We start from the raw sequence: 23729 nt of genomic DNA, 5'->3' as shown, positions 1-23729 counted from the left end.
CCCCCACATTACCCTCTGTCGCTCAGTGACCTCCCACATTCCCCTCTGTCGCTCAGTGACCCCCCACATTACCCTCTGTCGCTCAGTGACCCCCCACATTCCCCTCTGTTGCTCAGTGACCCCCCACATTCCCCTCTGTCGCTCAGTGACCCCCCACATTACCCTCTGTCGCTCAGTGACCCCCCACATTACCCTCTGTTGCTGTCTCTGACCCCCAATGTTGCTCAGTGATGCCCCATATTCCCCTCTGTTGCCCAGTGACCCCCGATATTCCCCACTGTCGCTCAGGGCCCCCCATATTCACCACTGCCGCTCAGTGACCCCCCACATTCCCCTCTGTCGCTCAGTGACCTCCCACATTCCCCTCTGTTGCTCAGAGACCCCCCACATTCCCCTCTGTCGCTCAGTGACCCCCCACATTCCCCTCTGTTGCTCAGTGACCCCCCACATTCCCCTCTGTCGCTCAGTGACCCCCCACATTACCCTCTGTTGCTGTCTCTGACCCCCAATGTTGCTCAGTGATGCCCCATATTCCCCTCTGTTGCCCAGTGACCCCCGATATTCCCCACTGTCGCTCAGGGCCCCCCATATTCACCACTGCCGCTCAGTGACCACCCCCCCCCCTCCCCCACATTCCAATAACAATGGGGTGGATGGAGCTGCAGCTCCAGGCCCCCACATAACAATAAGGCCCATCACCATGACAACATGATGACCACCAGACAGACACCAGCCGGCCACACGATCGCCCATAAATCATAAGTCGTACAATTCAATTCCTGTTTTACCAATGTATGTCATCTTTGTACTTGTATATAATGAGGGCGACACTGGGGCTGCCTGCCAACATGGCCTCACCTCCTCCACTTCTCTTCTGGGGCATTTTAAGCTCCAGGCCCATTAAGCCCTTAACCCTTTGAGCCCCAACGTTGCTGTGAGCGCTCCTCAAAATATCCGCCAAAAAATGTTGAATGTTGAAGTTTAGTTATTTATTGCACCCAAAACAAGAACAGTCGCTGTCAGGACCTCTCACAGTGATGTTGGCACCCTGCCTCCCTCAGCAATGCCCCCTGTACCCCTCTGTCTCTCAGGGATCCCCCCATTCCCCCCTCAGCAGTAAGTAACACTGCTATAATAGGGATGACTGGGTTTTCTTGTTGTGATTCAGTTTAGCATTACGTTTTCATTCCCTGCCTGAGGACAGGAGTCGGCCGGTGCGTCGTCTCTGGTGCATGTAATCTGGAGTCCAGCGGAAATGCTCTCTGCTCCCGCTTCCCTGGTGTCTGCAATCATAGGACAAACGGGTGGCTGGACTGGGGGTCAGTGCGTCTCCACGCGTGGAAGGACAGATTGTCACCACGGGTTCCTGCACTGGGGCGGCCTGGGCTGTTACTGTATACTCTCCTTACTCTCCTGGTAATGTACATAGCATACAGTCCGGGCTGTTACTGTATACTCTCCTTACTCTCCTGGTAATGTACATAGCGTACGGTCCGGGCTGGTAATGTACACAGCGTACAGTCCGGGCTGGTAATGTACACAGCGTACGGTCCGGGCTGGTAATGTACACAGCGTACGGTCCGGGCTGGTATTGTACACAGCGTACGGTCCGGGCTGGTAATGTACACAGCGTACGGTCCGGGCTGGTATTGTACACAGAGTACGGTCCGGGCTGGTAATGTACATAGCGTACAGTCCGGGCTGGTAATGTACACAGCGTACAGTCCAGGCTGGTAATGTACACAGCGTACGGTCCGGGCTGGTAATGTACACAGCGTACGGTCCGGGCTGGTAATGTACACAGCGTACGGTCCAGGCTGGTAATGTACACAGCGTACGGTCCGGGCTGGTAATGTACACAGCGTACGGTCCGGGCTGGTAATGTACACAGCGTACGGTCCGGGCTGGTAATGTACACAGGGTACGGTCCGGGCTGGTAATGTACACAGCGTACGGTCCGGGCTGGTAATGTACACAGGGTACGGTCCGGGCTGGTAATGTACATAGCGTACAGTCCAGGCTGGTAATGTACATAGCGTACGGTCCGGGCTGGTAATGTACATAGCGTACGGTCCGGGCTGGTAATGGACACAGCGTACGGTCCGGGCTGGTAATGTACATAGCGTACGGTCCGGGCTGGTAATGTACATAGCGTACGGTCCGGGCTGGTAATGTACATAGCGTACGGTCCGGGCTGGTAATGTACATAGCGTACGGTCCGGGCTGGTAATGTACATAGCGTACGGTCCGGGCTGGTAATGTACACAGCGTACGGTCCGGGCTGGTAATGTACATAGCGTACGGTCCGGGCTGGTAATGTACATAGCGTACAGTCCAGGCTGGTAATGTACACAGCGTACGGTCCGGGCTGGTAATGTACACAGCGTACGGTCCGGGCTGGTAATGTACACAGTGTACGGTCCGGGCTGGTAATGTACACAGGGTACGGTCCGGGTGGTAATGTACACAGCGTACGGTCCGGGCTGGTAATGTACACAGGGTACGGTCCGGGCTGGTAATGTACCCAGCGTACGGTCCGGGCTGGTAATGTACATAGCGTACGGTCCGGGCTGGTAACGTACACAGCGTACGGTCCGGGCTGGTAACGTACACAGCGTACGGTCCGGGCTGGTATTGTACACAGCGTACGGTCCGGGCTGGTAATGTACACAGCGTACGGTCCGGGCTGGTAACGTACACAGCGTACGGTCCGGGCTGGTATTGTACACAGCGTACGGTCCGGGCTGGTAACGTACACAGCGTACGGTCCGCGCTGGTAACGTACACAGCGTACGGTCCGGGCTGGTAACGTACACAGCGTACGGTCCGGGCTGGTAATGTACATAGCGTACGGTCCGGGCTGGTAATGTACACAGCGTACAGTCTGGGCTGGTAATGTACACAGCGTACGGTCCGGGCTGGTAATGTACACAGCGTACGGTCCGGGCTGGTAACGTACACAGCGTACAGTCTGGGCTGGTAATGTACACAGCGTACGGTCCGGGCTGGTAATGTACACAGCGTACGGTCCGGGCTGGTAATGTACACAGTGTACGGTCCGGGCTGGTAATGTACACAGCGTACAGTCCGGGCTGGTAATGTACACAGCGTACTGTCCGGGCTGGTAATGTACACAGCGTACGGTCCGGGCTGGTAACGTACACAGCGTACGGTCCGGGCTGGTAACGTACATAACATACAGTCCGGGCTGGTAACGTTCACAGCGTACAGTCCGGGCTGGTAACGTACATAGCGTACAGTCCGGGCTGGTAACGTACACAGCGTACAGTCCGGGCTGGTAACGTACACAGCGTACAGTCCGGGCTGGTAATGTACACAGCGTACGGTCCGGGCTGGTAATGTACACAGCGTACGGTCCGGGCTGGTAATGTACACAGTGTACAGTCCGGGCTGGTAATGTACATAGCGTGTGAATTCTATTTCAGATGGGATGTTGCTGTGGGCAACCAATCAAATACTGTCTATTAAATTCTAGAAAGTGCTACATAAGTAAGACGTAGAATCGGGCCGGTTGCTATGCGCAACAGCCCATCTTCAATAGAACTCCCATCTTAGTAAATTTGCCCCTACAAGTCTCAGCTATCAGAAACCTGGCAAAGCATTATGGGGGTTTTAGTTTCAAAGGATCTACGCAGCCACCGATGGTACTGGTCTGGTATAGGCTGAGGTCCTGGTACCTTCAACCTGTAAGGCCAAGGACACAACCAGCTCCTGACATTTTTCAACACTGGCAGTTAGGAGCTGATTGGCTGGAACTTTATCCCTCTCCACTTTATCTCTGGGCCATACTGTATGCACGAAGCTTGGGCGATCGATAAAGTAGAGAGAAATATAAGTGCAGTACCAGACAATGAACTCACAACTGCCATTTTACAGGCTGTCACAGGACCAGATGTACTAAGCCTTGAAAAGTGACAGTCAGGAGCTGATTTGTTGGCAGTTTATGACTCTTCACTTTAAAACTTTTCAAGGCTTAGTACATCTGTCCGTCCTTCTCTCCTGGTCTGTCGGCACGGTTGTGGACAAACATTCGGTGATGGTCTAGCCTTGTCCCGGTGGCGACAGTGGCGTCTTCCTCCTGGGCCCAGCGGCGAAACCAAACTTTAGATTTCAGTTTAAACACACCCCACCCAAATCTAACTCTCTCTGCACATGTTACATCTGCCCCACCTGCAGTGCACATGGTTTTGTACATCTGCAAAAAAATGCAGCCTTACTAACTGGTCTGAATAAGCCCCACAGTGGAGAGAGATCGAGCACCAGCTCCTAACTGTCATGTTACAGGCTGTGTTTGAAAAATGACCAGAGATGTTTGGCCAGTACTTTATCTCACTCCAAGATTTGATACACCTCCCCCTTAAGGTGCCCATACACTACTAAGATTTATCTTCAGATTTGGCTGGTTGGAACAAAAACCTGGTTATGGATGAGTGACAGTTTGTCAGGTTTCCAGCATTTCCAAGCAAATGGTCAACTGTCATTTGCCCTCATCCATAACCAGGTTTTTGTTCCAACCAGCCAGATCTGAAGATAAATCTGCGTGTGTATGGCCACCTTTAGACTGATAAAATGCCCTGGTCAGTATGTGCCCAAACCTAATAGAATCCCAGCATGTATGCAGTGTGTGGGGCGCTGCGTGGGGGGGGGGGGGGGGGGGATCGGTCGGGCTATCTGCAGTCAGGCACTGGTTGCTAACATTGCCTGCAGATAAATAATTCACTGCTGGGAAGGAATTCATTATAGCAGTAGTGCTGTGCCCCCACCTCTGCCCGGATGTCAGCCTCTGGGGAGCGGATCAGGCTGGTGCTCTCCCGCTGCCTCTCATACAGTGGGCATGATAATTGTGCGACATCTGACATTTCACCTGATATACCCCAATCCCCAATACTCTTATTACGCCTCCAGCTGTTATTGGAGACTGCACTCCGCTCTTGGCTTCCGCCCCAATGTGTACTCTCCTGATTATCCTTCATCAGCTTAGTGCGGGCAGAATGGCACTAATTGTGCCCACGGAAGCACTTCTGGATTTGCTATTAGCGTCTGACTGCGGGCACATGTGCAGGGCGGCTGCAGAGATTGTTCCCGGGCATCGTACATCCAAAGCCCCAATATAGAACTAGTACCTGTCACGTGTCATAATCAGCCGTAATCAGTGTACATTGTGGTGATAGTGCAGCTGTCATTAGGGCTGCGTGGAATCTGTGCCACTTCAGCATGGCACACGCAGTGGCATCTGGGCTGAGTGTGGAGTACTGCATACTCCATCCTGGCATCGTTATATTGTGCTATTTTGTTTTGCATTTAAATATTGTATTTAAACATTTCCTCGGGGACGCTCAGCAGGATGTATCACAGGCCCCTTGCAACTAGGTAGACTGCTAGCATTGCTTACAGAGCACTGGATAGTTCCAAGGCCCGTGCCAAGTGGCACTATATCTGCCCTCTGTGCCCTGTGGGTAATGGGGCGAGCAGGTGTGAAAACGTCAGATCTACGGCTTCATATGTTTGTGTTACACGGGGGACCTCGTTAGCGGAATTATAATGAGTCAGACTGCCTCTGGACATGGGGCGTCTGGTGCAGTGATAGGCCCAACAGGACTGAGGTTACATTTATTGGCACATACATATATTATTATATTTATTATTATGGCCCAGATGTTTTACACCCTGTTCTTGTTGTAAGACATTAAGGGGTAGATTTATTAAAGCTCGGTGAAGTGATGAAGTGTCTGGTTTTTATCACCGGCCAATCAGATAGTTGTTCAACAATCATTAGGTTGACATGGGGATAGGTCGACATTGGTCAAGGTCGACATGGGGTTAGGTCGACAGGTCATTAGGTCGACACAAGCATTAGGTCAACAGTCAAAAGGTGGACATGGGTTTTTTTCACTGTTTTTTGAGCCGACATGTGCCGACAGGCGGTATTTCATGCCCTACCATCCACTAGGGCGTGGTGGGAGAATAAAATAGTGTGCCGAGCGCAGCGATGCGAGAGAAGCGAATGATGCGATGGGATGCGGTGCACTGGAAATGTGTGTCGACATTCGGGTAAAAAAGACAGTGAAAAACCCCATGTCGACCGTTTGACTGTCGACCTAGACACTATTGACCTATTGACCTAAACCCATGTCGACCTTGTCCAATGTTGACCTTTCCCCATGTCGACCTTTCCCCATGTCGACCTAATGGTGTTGCCCTAATGACTGGCGACCAACTTGCTGTAGACCAAACGATCCCAACCCGCACCTGGTTGGTCAGATATGGTTGTGGTGGGAGGAGTTGGGGAGAGTTTACTTTGTGGTAATTGTGGGTGTGGTTTACATAGCAACCACCAGACGGGCCCGGTGATGTACAAGGGCCCGAGCATCGGATCGGATGCCAGACACATCCGATTAGGACCAGATCCGTCGGAATTGGGTGAAATCGGGATCAAATAGGACACGTGTATGGGGGCCGTTAGCCTTCTACATCAGGTTTTCTCATCTCCAATCGTCCATATGTGAGGTCAGACTCCAGCACGTCTCCTCTGAGGAAAAGTCAATTGTCCCACCGCATCTGCTCGTGTCCTTTATCCTCCATTTAAGTGAGGTTTTTATGGGATGAGATAATAGGGGTGTTATTTCTTAAGATACCCATGCTTGTGCACAGATGGTATAATCAGGCTGAAGTATTAATTAAATCATCTGTGCTTAAGCATGGATATCTTTAAGACCTGGACTGTTAGGCTGCCATGGCGATGGAGTGTAAGAAGCCTTCGGCCATGTTTCTGGTTAGATTGACAGCCGCACTGACCACTCAGATGCACTTATTACAGCAAATAGTTCCCCGTGTCCAACTTCCCACTGGCTTAGTGTAATCAATCTGCGATGTGAGTCCGTATGTCTCAACGGCGTCCTACATATCTGTTTTACCCATTTCCTTCTACGCATACAAACAGTCCAGGTTGTATGGATATCCATGCTTGAGCACAGATGGCTACATTATGGCTCATATATGGTGGCTGACTGAAGTACTAATTAACGATAGATAGAATCGGAGGTGGTCAGCGGATTCTCATATGCGAGATCATGCAAATGCTAGTGTAAGCGTTCCCCTCGCACACTACCGTGCGACGGACATCGCAAACCGTGTAACGCCCACCGTGCGTATCTAAGCAACGCACAAACGTGCTGGTGGATCCCATCTCTCCCCTCTTCCCGTCCCCGGAGAAGCCATACTGTATGGAAGCCATACTGTATGCGGCAGACTCTGATGTACTCAGTGACAGGAGATTACAGCTGTCATTACAAGATAGCGGCTCCTCTTGGATTAGCCAGTAACATGCTTAATTTAAAGAGATTTGTGAGATTACACAACACCGGGGCTTTAATCCATGTGGTCTGTTAAAAGATGCCTCTGCCTCTGATGTGCTGAAGGCTTCACGGCTGACGCACTAAGCCTGGTACCACGCTACAGGAATAAGTAAGGTGGCGGCGTGCCAAGGCGTCACTGCTGGGCGTACAGTACCAGGTGGCTTAAAAGAGACTTACATTATGACTGAGTGCCCACGGGGCACCCTTCATCTATTTAAATAAACTTACCTCTCCGTAGGTCCCGGCACTGGCTGCCCAGCTCCAAAAAAATCACTGGGAAAATGTCCGCCACTGACATTTTCTGGCGATTCGTACATGCGCAATTTTTCTTCTATCTCAAGATTCAAGATTGAAAAATGCTCAATTCCGGGATCACAGGATTGGCAACCCTAATAAAACAAAAAATGCCCCCCCAACCCAGTGCGCTCGGGGAGCGGGGCAGACGGTGCAGCCTGAGAGCGGAGCAGGCGGTGCAGGGGTGCTGCACTGAGTGGGCCGCAGCAGACGCGTACGGCATCGTGACTTCTGACATCACGTCACGCTGCGCAGAGCCACATGCCGGGTCGCGAACAGCCGGGCAGGAGGGGGCCCAATCAGAGCCTGCACAAGGGCCCGCTCCTCTGAGGCTAATGCCATATTCTCTGCATAGAACCCTTTCAGGATGACAGGTGGAGCGTATTAACAGGCTGTGAGGGATAGCAGAGCTTTAGGTTCTGCCAGCACGGGCACATTGCGGAGCACATTAAGGTTACTGCAATGTTCTTATTTACTGTCTCCCCTGTACCAGCGTTTGATGTACAGTTCTACGTCTGCGATAATGGGCTTCCTGCCTCCGGGGAGAGCTCTGTATTGCTCAGGATTAGGCGTTTGCAGCGTCTACATGCCTAGTTTCGTAATATGGAAAAAAGATGAAGTTTTATGGCCGTGGCAGAGAGGAACGGCGCCGTCTGATGTGCGGTGAAGGGTTAATGTGTGCTGCTGAGCTGTGGGCGACCGCTGTGAGGTAATGAGAGTACCTTGCTGTGCCTGGTGAGCGAAATTCCCAGAGGAACCATACGGATTCGTCATGGAAATCTGCTGCGCGGCGTAGACCGGTCCAGCAGTAGGGCCAGGGAAGGCAGGCTTTCTGGCTGCTGTAGAACTACAAGGCCCAGCACAACAGATCTTTGTGGCCAATGTGTTTAGATCTTTTTTTGCTTCACGGTTGCTTTACCGTGATGAAGGCCTTGGAGGTGTCATTTTCAAGGGTGTTACCCCCCACAGAGGGTGCTGGGAATGAAAAAAATACACTTTACACCAAGGGTTCTCAAACTCGGTCCTCGCACAGTTCACATTTGGCAGGTGCACAGGTGCACTCATTACTCACGGACCCATTTTAAAAGATCCGCAGGTGGAGTTAATAATTTCACTTGACTCTTACCTGCACATCATGCACTGTATGGGGTCCTGAGGACCGACTTTGCGAACCTGTGCTTTAGAGGTTGCTTGTGACAAACTGGCGCTCGTTAAGGAAGGCTTTGTACAGCTTCCTGTTATAGGGTGGTGTTACACAGGCACTTTGGGGTTGATTAAGGCAATTGGGGAACTATAATCTTTTCTTTTTCTGGAACTTATGTAAGAGAGGTATTTTGGTGAGTTCCAGATGGATACCACCCATCAATCCCAAAGGTGTAAATAAAGTTTGTTTTCACTGACCTATGGCAGGGGCAAATGCAGAATTTGGCAGGGGGGGGGGGGGGGGGGGTTTCCAGGGAGGGTTGGAGCGGAGCATGGGAGTTGAGACTACTGGTATATACAGTACCTGGTCCGTTTTGATTCAGACCAGCTGGGCGAATTAGCATAGAGTCGATTTTATATAGCGTGGCGAGTGCAGCGAGCCACCGAGCCCGAAGCGTGGCAAGGGGACGCGGAATACATTTTAAGTAATCCACGTCCCCTCGCGGGGCTCGCTGCGCTCGCCACGCTTCGGGCTCGGTGGCTCGCCACGCTATATACAATCCTATGGAAAATCGCGTCGATCGCATTGCATGCGATTTGGTCGCGATGCGATTTTGCCGAAAATCGCCTCGCATCGCATCTGATTGTATGCCTTAAGTTAAGGCATACAATCAAATAATCGGGCACCCAGATATTACACAAGTACCGGGGGAACACATCTATTACAGATATAGCCACACTCATCTAGCGTCCGGCACATTGCACGTGTGACATGCGTGCTGAAAGACACGCACCAACCACCACGATCGTGCATCGAAATTGCACCCCCGGCTCATTGAAAAGCATTAGCCGGTGCACAGGCAGCATCAGTGTTAAGTAGTTGGAGAGAGGAGGAGGGACAGAGCCAGGCAGAACACAGCAGCAGCAGCAGCAGCAGCAGCTGTGTAGACACAGCTATGAAACATGGATGCTGTACTTGTTTTTTCATCGCGGGTGTTTAAAAAGGGGGCAGAGCCAATTTCCAAGGGGCGGTGGTAAACGCGGGCCACGGCGGAAGTTGCCTTTTAATGAAAAAAAAAAATCTGGTGTGTCGGGGGTGGGGGTTTCTGGGTAATCAGAAACCCCCCCTGCGTGCGCCACTGTACGGGGCAAAATGTAATAGGGTGCAAATTTTGGTGCAAACGTGCAAATTTTACCGCAATTTGCATGTTATTACTTGTGTGATTTTTGAAAAACGTGTTTTGTCCCACAAAAAATCGCACATGTCTAAAAATCGCACCCTAATTCATCTCGCCCACACTATCTACATGACATCCCTTTTGCACCTACAAGAACAGTGACTGAGTGGTAGAGGTGATGACAGCGGTTGCCGCATCTTTATTACTGCGTGTATATTAATACTATATACTGTATATATCAGCCCTTTAATGTTTCCTTAGTCTTCCATGTGTCCAGCATCCCGCCATTCCATGTGAGCATCAGGAACGTGTCAGCTTTGAGCCGGTAGCGTGATTACACAGTGTCTATGAAGGAAGACGGGCGTGAACAGGTTAACGCATGCAGTTTGTTTCATATTCCAGATGAGAACCTGTGGGATTCGGCATTGGTTTTAATGACTGCAGTCGTGATAGAGCAGCCGGCGCTATTACTCAGCGTGGTGTGTAATGTGCAGATTACAGGTTAGCCAGTGACAGGATTCCTCCTCCGTCACTGCGTCTGTTCCTGTATAATAAGGGAATGCGATGCATCAGAGACCCTCACCTTGCTCTTCATTACCTGGAAGACACAATGGGAGATAGCTGTGCGTGCTGCTGGTACTGGTGCAGGGTGGCATACAGTGACTTTATGTGAGTCATAGTGGGAAGCTTCTGCAGTGCCGCATAACTGTTCAGAACACTTCCCCCGACCCTGTGGTATATTTATGCTGTCGACACAATGATGTGGACACATTCATAAATTCGGTGTTACTAGGGAAGCCAATCCCGGGGCATTTTTTCAATCCCGGGATTGGCTTCCCTAATTTGAAAAAAACGCCCCGGCCACCCTGCACATTCATAGTACTTACATTTGCGGGTGCTGGGTGGTTGGGCGAGCGTGCAGATATTGCTGGGAGCCAGGTGAGCTGCAGGTATGTCTGCTAGCCGGGTTGCTGGGAGCCGTGTATGTCCAGAGGTCGGGTAGCTGGGCAGGGGGGCGGACGGGTGGTCGGGAAGCTGGGTGGGCAGTCGGGTAGCTGGGCAGGCGGTCGGGTAGCTTGGATGGGTAGCTGGGCGGGCGGGTAGCTGGGCGGCCAGGCGGGTAGCTGGGTAGTTGGGCGGGCGTGCACTGTGCTGGACTGATAAGGTGTTTTGATCCAGGTTGCTGGGCGTGTGGGCGGCTGTGTGGCCTGCGCAGCGTGACAGCTGACCTCATCACGCTGCGCAGGCCGCACGCCGGGTATGGGAGAAGCCGGGCAGCGTCTGAGCGAGTGCTCAGACGCTGTCCGGAATTAGACTGCGCATGCGCAGTCTAATCCCGAAATCCCGGGATTGGAATCTCCAATCCCGGGATTGAAATCCCGGCATTTTGGGGGCCAAATCCCAGGATCCCGCCGATCCCGGGATTGGCCACCCTAGGTGTTACTGAAAGACGTAAATTTGTTTAGCAATGTTACCTGCCATCATCTGTATGAGATCTGTACACAGCCGTCCAGTCCAATTACATCCTGATTACAATCAATTGCACTCCCAAAACATGACTGTCTGACGATTTCATTGGAGCCGCATGGACCCTTTATGGTCCTGTTTTTCATCTGTCTGAAAACAAATACAGATGGAGCGTCCCTCTTCCTTGCAGGGGCTGGCGGTAGATTCGGCAGCCCCCGCCAGCCGCCGGAAGGGGATGTGTGCGCATGAATCACGCGTGCGTCCCCTTACTACGGATCTCCCCGCCGGTCCCCACCGCTTCGCCGCCGGTCTCTGCCGCACGATTACACCTCCCCGCTCCCCCCCCCTAATCCTGCCTGTCTCCCAGAATCGGATTCCTGTCGCACGCCACCAGGAAACTGGGACGCACGTATGTGTGGGACCCTCACGCGTCCCAGTCAGATGTAGCGCCGGTTTGCCAGTGGGGGCGATCGGGCGAGCCCCAGCACTGAATGAGCGGCGCTACATCTGTAAGTTTTAACAGTCCAACCATCCATGAACTTCCCAGGTAAATGTGCACTCGCTATTTTACTCGGCATCGTTCTGTCTTCGATCCCGTCCAATGACATCCTGATTGAACTCAGTTGGATTTTGATCATCATTTCCAAAGGGTGACTGATGATTTCATTGGAGCCGCATGAGCCATTTATGATTCTGTTTTTTCATCTCTGTCTGGAAACAAACCATTTTTGACATTCTGACCGTCCCTACTTGAAAAGCAGAAGGGACACGCTTGAAGCAAGAATCATATTGCCGCATGCTATCCCTGTCAGTCTGAACTGACTTTTATTCCATGGGTCGACACCAAAAGGTCAACATTAGGTTGGCATTGACAAAAGTCGACGTGCACTAGGCCAAGATAATTAAAGGTAAAAAAATTTGTGTTGACCATTTTCATGTAGACTTTCTGCTTGCGTCGACCTTCTGTCAGAGGTGACCCAGTGCATGTCAACATTTTGTCAATGTTGACCGACTGCGTGTCGACCTATTGGTTGTCTTCCTAGACACTGTCTGTGAGGGGGGGTGGGGCTTGCCGTCATTAAGCCCTGCCCCCATTCCTGTAAATACCATCATTTGCGGCTCTTCGGGGAGGGGGCGGTACTAATTGACGTGCTCTGCAGCATTTTAGCCCCGCCCCCTCCCCAAAGGGCAGCGAATGCCGGTATTTGACCTGCAGAGGAAGAGGGTGCAAGACCCCCCACTAAATGCAGGAGGCTTGCCCACCCTTTCGGGGGGCCAGGAGGGGGATCCAATTTTTGAGACCCTTCCGGCCATTCAGGGAGGTTAGGAAAGTATGTTATTTGTTCTGTTACATACACAGACCGGGCTCCCTCCTCTTCTGTGTATGATATAAGGCTCAGAAGAAGTGTGTGGGCTTCAACACTCTCATTATATCATTTGCTGCTACTTGGTGGCGGAACAATTTGCTCTGCATTTTATGCAATGTGTTGCGTAGACGTGTTACGTGTGGGTATAACAGGACTGCTCCCTGTCACACTAAGGGGACTATTTATTCATTTGTTAACCTGGGATTTTCCCCACTACAAATCTATTTGTCACTGATTAGCAAATACCCAGTGGAACCGAAATCCCAGGCAAGATTTTAAAATAAAATTGAAAAAAGTTATGTATTATCTGGGCGCCCGAATTTTTGATCGGGTCGGAAAAATCGGGTCGAGCGCATCGCATGCAACCAAATCTCATGCAATGCGATGTTCTTACCCCCACTATCCAAGTGGGCGTGGAGTTGATTTTATATAGTGTGGCGAGCCCCAAGCGTGGCGAGCACACGCGGAATACATGTTAAGTAATCTGCGTCCCCTCGCGGGGCTCGCTGCGCTCGCCACACTATATAAAATCAACTCCATGCCCACTGGGATAGTGGGGGTATGAACAGGGTGGGTATACAATAAAAAATGGGGTCTGGGGGACATTTAACATTGAATCCAATGTAAAAATCGCGTTGATCGCATCGCATGCGATTTGGTTGCATGCGATGCGATCGACCCGATTTTTCCGAAAAATCGGATCCATCGCATCTGATTGTATGCCTTAAGTTAAGGCATACAATCAAAAAATCGGGCGCCCAGATAATACATAAGTACCGTTACAACAAAGTAAAAATGACTTAAAATCGGATAAAAGCTGCTTTATTGAGACAACAAAGCGTTTTTTTTTTCTCCTGTGACCGCTAACACTATAAAGGCCTCATTCAGGCCTGTTAGCAAGGCTGCAATTTTTTCAGATGGACAAAACCATGCTGCACAGCAGGTGGGGCAGATGTAACAGGTGCAGGGAGAGTCACATTTGGGTGAGTTATTTTGTTTCTGTGCAGGGTAAATACCGGCTGCTTTATTCGTACACTGCAGTTTACATTTCAGTTTGAACACACCCCACCCAAATCTAACTCTCTCTATATACAGTATATACGGTATACTGTAAGACTCACCTCCGTTTTATAATGACTTCATTTCCTCCGTGAATCTGTTTTGCCGAAGCTATAAATAGCCCACAGCACAGAGATGTAAATTCACTCATCGGCGTCTCCAGTCTTCAAACACATTTCCAGCTTCTCTTCGTCCGAGGAGAAAATCTGAATTAGCATTTGTCACGGAGGGCCAGACGGCTTCCTTATTTGTGAACATCCCGTTCTCTGATTTAATTTGAAACCTTCAGACCTCTCTGAGGGTGATCTAATCAAGAGCGTCTGCCTGGAGTCTCTGCGCCAGCTCCCCGCCACAGTGGCCGGAACGTCTGCCTGGTGTCTCTGCACCAGCTCCCCGCCCCAGTGGCTGGAACGTCTGCCTGGTGTCTCTGCACCAGCTCCCCGCCTCAGTGGCCGGAACGTCTGCCTGGTGTCTCTGCACCAGCTCCCCGCCCCAGTGGCCGGAACGTCTGCCTGGTGTCTCTGCACCAGCTCCCCGCCCCAGTGGCCGGAACGTCTGCCTGGTGTCTCTGCACCAGCTCCCCGCCACAGTGGCCGGAGCGTCTGCCTGGAGTCTCTGCGCCAGCTCCCCGCCACAGTGGCCGGAATGTCTGCCTGGTGTCTCTGCGCCAGCTCTCCGCCACAGTGGCCGGAGCGTCTGCCTGGTGTCTCTGCACCAGCTCCCCGCCCCAGTGGCCGGAGCGTCTGCCTGGTATCTCTGCACCAGCTCCCCGCCACAGTGGCTGGAACGTCTGCCTGGCGTCTCTGCACCAGCTCCCCGTCCCAGTGGCCGGAGCGCATGACTGGTGTCTCTGCGCCAGCTCCCCGCCCCAGTGGCCGGAGCGTCTGCCTGGTGTCTCTGCACCAGCTCCCCGCCCCAGGGGCCGGAGCGTATGCCTGGTGTCATTGCACCAGCTCCCCGCCCCAGTGGCTGGAGCGTCTGCCTGGTGTCTCTGCACCAGCTCCCCGCCACAGTGGCCGGAGCGTCTGCCTGGAGTCTCTGCGCCAGCTCCCCGCCACAGTGGCCGGAATGTCTGCCTGGTGTCTCTGCGCCAGCTCTCCGCCACAGTGGCCGGAGCGTCTGCCTGGTGTCTCTGCACCAGCTCCCTGCCCCAGTGGCCGGAGCGTCTGCCTGGTATCTCTGCACCAGCTCCCCGCCACAGTGGCTGGAACGTCTGCCTGGTGTCTCTGCACCAGCTCCCCGCCCCAGTGGCCGGAGCGCATGACTGGTGTCTCTGCGCCAGCTCCCCGCCCCAGTGGCCGGAGCGTCTGCCTGGTGTCTCTGCACCAGCTCCCCGCCCCAGGGGCCGGAGCGTATGCCTGGTGTCATTGCACCAGCTCCCCGCCCCAGTGGCTGGAGCGTCTGCCTGGTGTCTCTGCACCAGCTCCCCGCCACAGTGGCCGGAACATCTGCCTGGTGTCTCTGCGCCAGCTCCCCGCCCCAGTGGCCGGAGCGTATGCCTGGTGTCTCTGCACCAGCTCCCCGCCCCAGTGGCCGGAGTGTATGCCTGGTGTCTCTGCACCAGCTCCCCGCCACAGTGGCCGGAGCGTCTGCCTGGTGTCTCTGCATGAGCTCCCCATCCTGGTGGCCAGAGCATCTGCCTGGGGTCTCCGCGTCAGCTCCCCGCCCTGGTGGGCCCTGAGGGTCTGCCTGGTGTCTCTGCGCCAGCTCCCCAGGTGCCAGATGAGGCTCTGACAGGGGGATCCCGACACACAGGGGCTTTTCTCACTTGTGGGGGTCCACGACCCCCATAGAGGTAGAATAAAACCTGTGGCAAGCGTAGTTCGGCAGGCGGGACATTGAATCCTGCCTGGCGATATGTGGTCAAGCTAAACGAAAATGGCGGATCGACAGTCATCACCCAGGACAACCACTTCTTCAAAAGTAATTCCGAGTTATCAACAGGGAGTTCTTGGCTTTATAGGGCACAGACATACATGATAAAGAAACTCCAGCTACAGCCCAATAAAGAGTGGAAAATCCTTTTAAGCGCTCTTATGTTGGATACTATAGCTCAAGGAGTAGGGTTTTTGACTGGAATACAACAGGTTATGAGCTTGAATCCTGACTATGGCAGTATATTGAAATATGTTATTTAATAATACTATACCAGTCTGGTGCATGACAGAATTAGGCTATTAGCGCACCAGACACACACATTCCCCCAGCACACTGCTGTGAACCAGAATAAAAAGCAGCAGTGTGCAGCCGGGGATTTTCCAGCCTGCGTCTCTCCTTCTCTCATTGCCTCACCATTTCCAGCATCTGCTGTGCCCGTAGACATTGATTAGGAAACTTCCACTTCTGCATTCTAGTGATGACAGTGCTGCAGCATGGCATCGGTAGAGACTAGCCAATCATTGGTGATTCACTGGTGGCACCCATCTTGGTATAGACATTGGTGATTCATGTTGGCAGTATGCACGGAGGGGAACTGTTACCGCGCCAGGGGGGTGGGTAAGTTCTATAAAGCCATTCTCAGAAATGGGAAGTAATATTAGACAATTGCTCTTGGGAAAGAAAAAAAAGGAACCAATCATTATAAACATGTTCTGTCTGTGAATGATTCCTCTGTGGCCATCCAGGGGATGGGGGGAACATAAGTTTCATCTTTCTTCACTGTGACACTTACCTGGCTGTGGGTAAATTCTGTGTGTGTGTCTCATTCCCTGTCCCTATGCACTTTTGGCACTCCGCTTGCAGAAAGCAGCAGATGCATTTACTAGAAAACACCAATGAGGCACAGTACTCCTTGTGCACTAAGGGCCTTGTTCTGATTGACTCGCAAGGCTGCAAAATTCGCCTTGCAAGTCCATCAGCCGCCACCCGCATGTGCAGAGAGCAGGGTTTTGTCCATTGGAGAGAGAATTTGATTTTGCAAGTGAACCAGAATCAGGCCCTTCATTCTTCCCGCCTCTGGGATCTCACTGAATACATTTACATTAGTTCAGCGGCTTCAGCCCAAAATAATGGCTCCTTTATTAGTGCCTCGTGCCTCGGGATGTCTTTCTCCTCCTGGCCTCATTCACAAACCAGCCATCTCCATTTCCTATGGATTTACCGTAGCCCATCTCACAACATTGACGGTATATTATGGAGCGTGAATTACAGGCTGCACTGGGTTCTTCGTGTTACTGTTCTGCCTTACTGTATATAATGACATCTAGCGCAGTAACTAATACCCTGCACAATAATAATTATACATATCCCATATCCATTATCGGAAATGTACCAGTAACATGGCAGCGTTGGTATCCACAAGGTCACTGAGCGTATAACAGCTACAGCGCTGAACAGGTGACCTTTACACGGGCGCCTCCATAGCATTTACACAGCGGGGAAGGCGGCCTGACCCACCGATAAATAAATTGTTGTTGAGCTCCTGCCGTCTGCAGACATTTACTCTCTGGAATCGCGGAATTTACAGCGCTTAAATCCAATAATGCCGCTCACACAAACTAATCGCACATTTCCTACTTTTATGCCGCGTGGAAACGTATATATTTAAAGACACAGGCCGGCGGTCTGCTACGTGGACCCAGGGGCAGGCGAATAGATGTCCGAGGGTAGACCCGCGATGTCGGCGCTACTGCCGGTCTAGATGTGCCTGGGGATATCTAGGCTGTAACACTTGGCTTGACTCAGTGGCGGGCGTGGCGGCGTATAGGCAGATGTTGTAAGGCCGGCGTATCACCATTCGCAAGACAGGATCTGGTTGACTCGCGACGATGCTGACGGCATATGTTGCAGTGACACGCCCGTCTTTTGGCTTTTGGCTGAAACATCCCGATACTGTACCTCCCCCAAACAGTCCCTTCCTGTCAATCACTCTGCAATAAGAATCTCAGATCGCACAGGTACCTTGGCACATGCGCCACGTGATCGCAGCACAATCTGTCGATAATCTACTGTATGCATTACACCGGAGCGTAACTTGCTATAGGATGCAGAATAAGCCCTAAAGTTACCAGGTGCCCTTTGACTGAGAGAGGCTGGAAATAATGACATTTATCTGCAGTGTGATCCGTACACAGCCTGCGCAGTGTGTGACGTGTGCCATCCGTTGACGTGACCATGCGGAGGTGTGCCGTTCTCCATTAGCACCTCCGATTACCAATTTCCTCCTCAGCAGGAGCCATGTTTGGTGTGTGAGTCCCAGCCGCACGTCCCATGTTCTGGTTTTCCGTCCTGCCATGGTTTCCCGCTCGGAGTCAGCGTATAAATGTCCCTTGTGTTCTGCAGGACATGGCTACAGGAACGGCAGGAAATTAAATGTCATATTATCCTGCCTGTCTGGCAGGAACACAGGATTATTCTTGTCGCATGCGCGGCTCCAGGCCGCCTTCCCGCAAACACTTGTGGAATAAAAACCTCATAACAGATAGCGGAGAAGCTGTGGGCTTATGTTACATCCTCATACATCCAGCCTCAATACGCCATGCAACGCAAAAGTGTAGGGCGTATGTGAGCCGCCAAGTCCTGCGCAGTTTTGCTAACGTCTGGCGCCAATTTTTTTGCAGAAAATGTGTCTTAGTCGCAACTCAACGTGACTAGGACGCACAAGGAGACTAATTAATTGATATACGGCACTTGCATGTATATATGCGTGTAACTGTATCGGAGAAAAGCGGCAGACTCTGCATCGTAGTGATTCGTGTACAGATCAGAGAATCAGTCGCACCCAGATATACAAGTGTTGTACCGGATATCACATTATGCAGAGCAGACTCCTTGTGCATTTTATTCACATTGCATTGCGACTAAGACGCATATTCGTCAAAAAGAACACCCGATGCTTGAAGATTCTCACCCGATCTGGTGCGCCGAGAGGGGCTGTTTGGCGTGACCGCAGCAGAGATGTATGGCCCAATATTTCTGTCAGTCAGTATGGGCACTTGCCGCAGCCCCTCAGCAGGTGCCGTTTCTCCTCCTGACCACCATGGCCTCCGATACTAGCGCCTGAGAAGGCAGCCGCTTGTGATGACACGCCCACTGAACGGCCATATTCCCCGCACTATTACTTTCCCACCACGCCTCTGCACCAGCGCCTACACTCTGTAACGCTAGCATCGCAGGGGCTTACAGAATTGATTGTGCAAGCGCAGTTTCAAATAATCGCTCTGTTACGTCAACAGCTGCATCGCTTGCGGCTCATTGCGTATAACGCGATGATAGTTTTGGGCCTGAATTTTACCGTCTCTCCTTTTTTCCCTTTAGATATTACTGTATACATGCAATATAAAATGGCGACATACGCGAGGAGAACGGTCTGAGGCCCTACAGCTGTTGTGAAACTACAAGTCCCATCACGCCTTGCCACAGTTTTGCTGTTAGGGAATGCTAAAACTATGGCAAGGCATGCTGGGATGCGTAGCTTCACAACAGCCGGAGGGCCACAGTTTGGACATGCCTGGTGGAAGCCATTGGGGCGATATAAAAGACGCAGCAGGGTAACCGGGAGGTGATGTACTTTATGCGCAGCCCCCAGTCAGCGTGGTGCTGTACTGTACATCGGCTGACGTTACGTATTATGCTGTTGAGTAGACGCAACATCTCCCTCCTGGTACTGCCAGCCTGTGTCACATTCTTCTGCCGAATTTGCAATTATTATTATTAAGAGGCTTTGTTATTCCGGGGGAACAGATGGCCTTTTGTTCGCTGTAATCTATTATGTGAGAAATAAGCCTTTGTGGTTTTGTTTTTCTGTTTTAAAGAAAACATTTTATTTTTATTTGTGCGGCACAGAGCAGTTTGCAGGAATTCCCCGCATGGCAGCTGTGTGTGTGCTTGCATGCAGCGCAGTTATGGCAGCGGGTAGTGGATGTGAGCGGGAGGAAGCGGTTACACACATGATCTCTCTGATTGTAGGATGACATTTGCAGGGTTATCTCTATTACACATTAGCCGGGTGATGCTGATATTATCCAGGCCTGCCTGGGCAGTGCGCGGTACAGCAGATTATGTGGATTACTGCAGATAGCGGGGACACGTGCCCTGGTTGTGCTGTGTGACTGCACCATGTGCTTGGATCATAAGGCTGGCACAGAGATAAGAGAGAACTGTCCAAGGTGCTGACTTGGAGTCATGTGTTACATGATATCTCAGCACTACATGTAAGTCACATACATACATGGGTTCGGAATCCCAGAGGTCGGGATGCTGGTGTTCACTATACCAACGCCTAAACTATCATCAGTCAACCTAATCACTGTCGACTGGCAGTGGTCGATGTACGGCATACCTCCCAACATGGCCCATTCCATAAGGGACAAGATGCTCCAGGACTTCCATGCCAGTGGCAGTTACAGGAGTGAAGCTGCAGCACAGTCCAAAATGCAGATATGGGTGCTCCACCAGCTGCCACCCCAAACTGCACAGTGCGGGACTCCCTGGTAGGCGGGGCTCCCCTGTTTGAATTTTGGACAGTGGTGCAGTCCCAACTCTGCAACTGCCACTGGTAAGGAAGTCCAGGAGCAGAGCATTGTGGCCCTCCTGGAACGGGTCATGTTGGGAGGTATGCTAGTGCCTAGACACCATATGCACCATTACCGTAACTGTCATGGGGATCCAGTTATGGGACAGATTTAACAAATTAGTTATAATTTATTAAACAACAGCACTGTAATATCAACACTTGATTTGCTCTGTCTGCGGTCAATGCTCTTGAATTCCCCCCTTATAGGTGAGGAGCAGCGTTAGGCTTTTTTTTAAGCAGGATATCATATGCCTAGAGGCAGGCGGTGATAGTGGGCATAAGACATGAGGTGACAGTTGGAGAGAGAGAGCAGTTGGTGAGTGGGAGAAGAAGCGGGGGAAAGCCAGGGAGAGCTCAGAGAGGGGGAGAGGGTCTCGTGAGCTGGGGCATCCTGCCGTAAAGCAGCCAGACTGGCGCCACGTCCTGCACACACACCATACGTCTGAAGCTATATTTCCAGGTACGTCAGTAGTTTGAACCATAAATACCCCGACATAAATAGAAAGGACGCTGGCACGCGCTATCTGGTCGGAGTGACACTGGGGACAAGAGATTGTAGCGACACTGTGTATTAATAGACTACAACACATGTTGTCTTCTAAAACAAAACCGTTTACAAATAAGGCGTTACTGCATGTCACCGGTTGTGCGATTGCAAGATATGTCGTTGTCGCAACCGACTTCCATGCAACAACGACGGCTGCACAAACATGGTGCATGCAGTGGGCGTGCTGTGTGTGCATGTCGTGGGTGTGTCACTGCATGCAGGTGTCACGTGTGTTCCTAGATGTACAGCTGCACGCATAGCAGGCCGTGGTCAGAGGGGGTGACTGATGGTTGGCGCCTAAATATGTACCAGGTGCGCAAACTCTGACAGCGGGCGGGTCAGCACTTGCACCTTTGGCAGGATGGGTGTACACCAGCAACGTGTGTGCATGGCCAGCGGCATGTAGCAGGTCAGCTGGTAATACCAGCAGATGAGCGGCTTTCAGGACGGCTTTGCATATCGCTGCACTATGCAAAGCCGTCCTCTCCTCGCTGACAGCGCCAGGCAGGGGTAAAGCCGCTCAGTGCATATGCCCTGAGCGGCTTTACCTCCAGCGATGATAGCAATCATTGCTGTCCATACACGCTGGGTATAGTCGCCCAATGTGTATGGACCTTAACTCTCTCTACACATGAAGGAGTTTGCTTTTGCAAATCAACCTGAATCACCCCCTTAGTGTAGTGCAAATATAAATATTTCCTTGTATTTTACAATCATAATGGATTGAATTTGACGTCTCAATTAACACTAATATTCCTTTTGTCCCCCCACTTGTGTAGCACCTCCAGTGTAGACCTTCAGTGCAGTCAGTGCCCCTCTACCTAGATTTCCAGCGCAGCCTCCTGATTGGATTTGCCCATGGGAAAATCAGGTACCAGCAGCACCTCCAGTTTGTATAATGCCGTCGCCTCGGCCACTAGCCCCTCTATGAGGTAAATTTACTAAGATGGAGTTTTATTTAGCACCTTCTAGAAGATAATAGACAGAGGCCCAGATGCACTAAGCTTCAAAAGTGATCAAATGGAGAGTGATAAGCAACCCACCAATCAGCTCCTGTCTGACATTTTACAAGCACAGTCTGTGACATGGCAGGTAGGAGCTGTCTATCACTCTCCATTTGATCACTTTTGAAGTTTATTGCATTTGGCCCACAGTCTCATTGGTTGCCCATAGCAACATCTCATCTTCAATAGAACTCCTTAGTAAATTGCCCTCTATGCATCTATCAGCAGCATGGCGTGCTCCGGTGGTGTTGCCAGGTTGGGCTCTGGATAAAATGTGGAAGCACCGTAACCGGGTGCTGTGTTTGCCTGGAGAAGATAACCCCTATAATATGGGATATGGTCATTGGGTCTACAGCAAGTTGGGTCGACACCGTTAGGTCGACATGGGGATAGGTCAACATGGTTCTAGATCGACATGGGTCAATGTCGACATGGGTTTAGGCCCACATGTCATTAGGTCGACACGAGCATTAGGCCAACAGTGTCTAGGTCGAAAGTCAAAAGGTTGACATGGGGTTTTTCACTGTTTTTTGAGCCGACATGTGCCGACCATCCACTAGGGCGTGGTGGGAGAATAAAATAGTGTGCCGAGCGCAGCGATGCGAGGGGATGCGGTGCACTGGAAACTGGGTCCAACTGTGTCGACATTCGGGTAAAAAAAAACAGTGAAAAACCCCATGTCGACCTTATGACTGTCGACCTAAAGCTTGTGTTGACCTAATGACCTCTCGACCTAAACCAATGTTGACCTAGACCCATGTCGACCTTGACCCATGTCAACCTAACGGTGTCGACCTAATGCTTGTTGACCAAACGATCCCAACCCTTTAATATAGAACAGCACAGTTGATGAAGTGGTTAGCATTGCTTCATAACACTGAGGCCTCCGATTTGATTTCCAAAATCTGTGTGGTGTTTGGGTGTTCTCTCTGTGGGCCTTATTCTGATCGGTGCGGCCCGATCAGAATATGCGGCCGCAACCGTGCAGGCGAATCCCCGCCTTCCATACGGATCGCCACCTGCCGTCCGTACGCGGATATGTGGCGATCCGCATGAAATTGGACGGGGATACGCCTCCTCCGTCTTGGGAGCAGCCCCTGCATTCGATGGTCGCCGACCATCAAATGCAGGGCCGCACGCTCCACCAGCTCCCGCCACCCTAGACCACACGGACACTTGTCCGTATGAAATCATGTATGGGGGCGGGCAGCTGACATCCGGCAATGTCAGATGCCCGCCCCGTACCCACGCGTCACGGCCTCATTACCATGCATACGCCCCGCGTTTGCATGGGAACGCCCATGAAACGCGGGGCGTATGCATAGGGTAATGAGGCTAAGTAGCCCCTCACGCCCCTCTACGCCCCCTGTGCGGCGTATAAAGAATCCGTGCGGCGAAATCGCCTGCACATGCGCAGAGTGACCTCTGCACATGCGCAGACGATCAACATCGGCGGTCCGTCCGCATGCGGGAATATCCGCACCGATCAGAATAAGGCCCTGTGTTATCAAGGGTTTCCTCTGGGTGTCAAAGAATCCACCCCACAAGCCACAAACCATAGTGGTTGCTTTAAATCAGGCATTCCCAAACTGTGGCCCTCCAGCTGTTGTGAAATTACACATCCCAGCATGCCTTGCCACAGTTTTAGCATTCCCTAATAGCAAAACTGTGGCAATGCATGATGGGACTTGTAGTTTCACTGGAAGGGCCATAGTTTCGACATGCCTGCGATATATAACATCAAACAAAAAGTGTCTACCTAGCGTATATGTGTGTGTGT

General features: G+C 51.7%; 1 protein-coding gene across 4 annotated transcripts in view; it reads left to right on the top strand.

The window, feature by feature from the left end:
* The window catches only part of EFR3B (EFR3 homolog B), a 160492-nt gene that overhangs the window by 51167 nt on the left and 85596 nt on the right, over window positions 1-23729 (top strand). Inside the window, exons 1-2 of one of the 4 annotated variants that reach the window (XM_083178813.1) lie at window positions 20706-20858; window positions 21725-21816. The exons of the other annotated variants lie outside the window; for them this stretch is intronic. Coding sequence (XP_083034939.1) covers window positions 21804-21816 — 13 coding nt within the window. The 5' untranslated portion in view covers window positions 20706-20858; window positions 21725-21803. Of the gene's footprint in view, window positions 1-20705; window positions 20859-21724; window positions 21817-23729 lie in introns of those variants that run through there. 4 annotated transcript variants of the gene reach the window in all.

Source organism: Crinia signifera, chromosome 3 (assembly GCF_055691185.1).
Source record: "Crinia signifera chromosome 3, ASM5569118v1, whole genome shotgun sequence".
Lineage (NCBI taxonomy): Eukaryota > Metazoa > Chordata > Amphibia > Anura > Myobatrachidae > Crinia > Crinia signifera.
The sequence above is the reverse complement of the archived record's forward strand: the minus strand, read 5'-3'. Positions and strand labels throughout refer to the sequence as shown.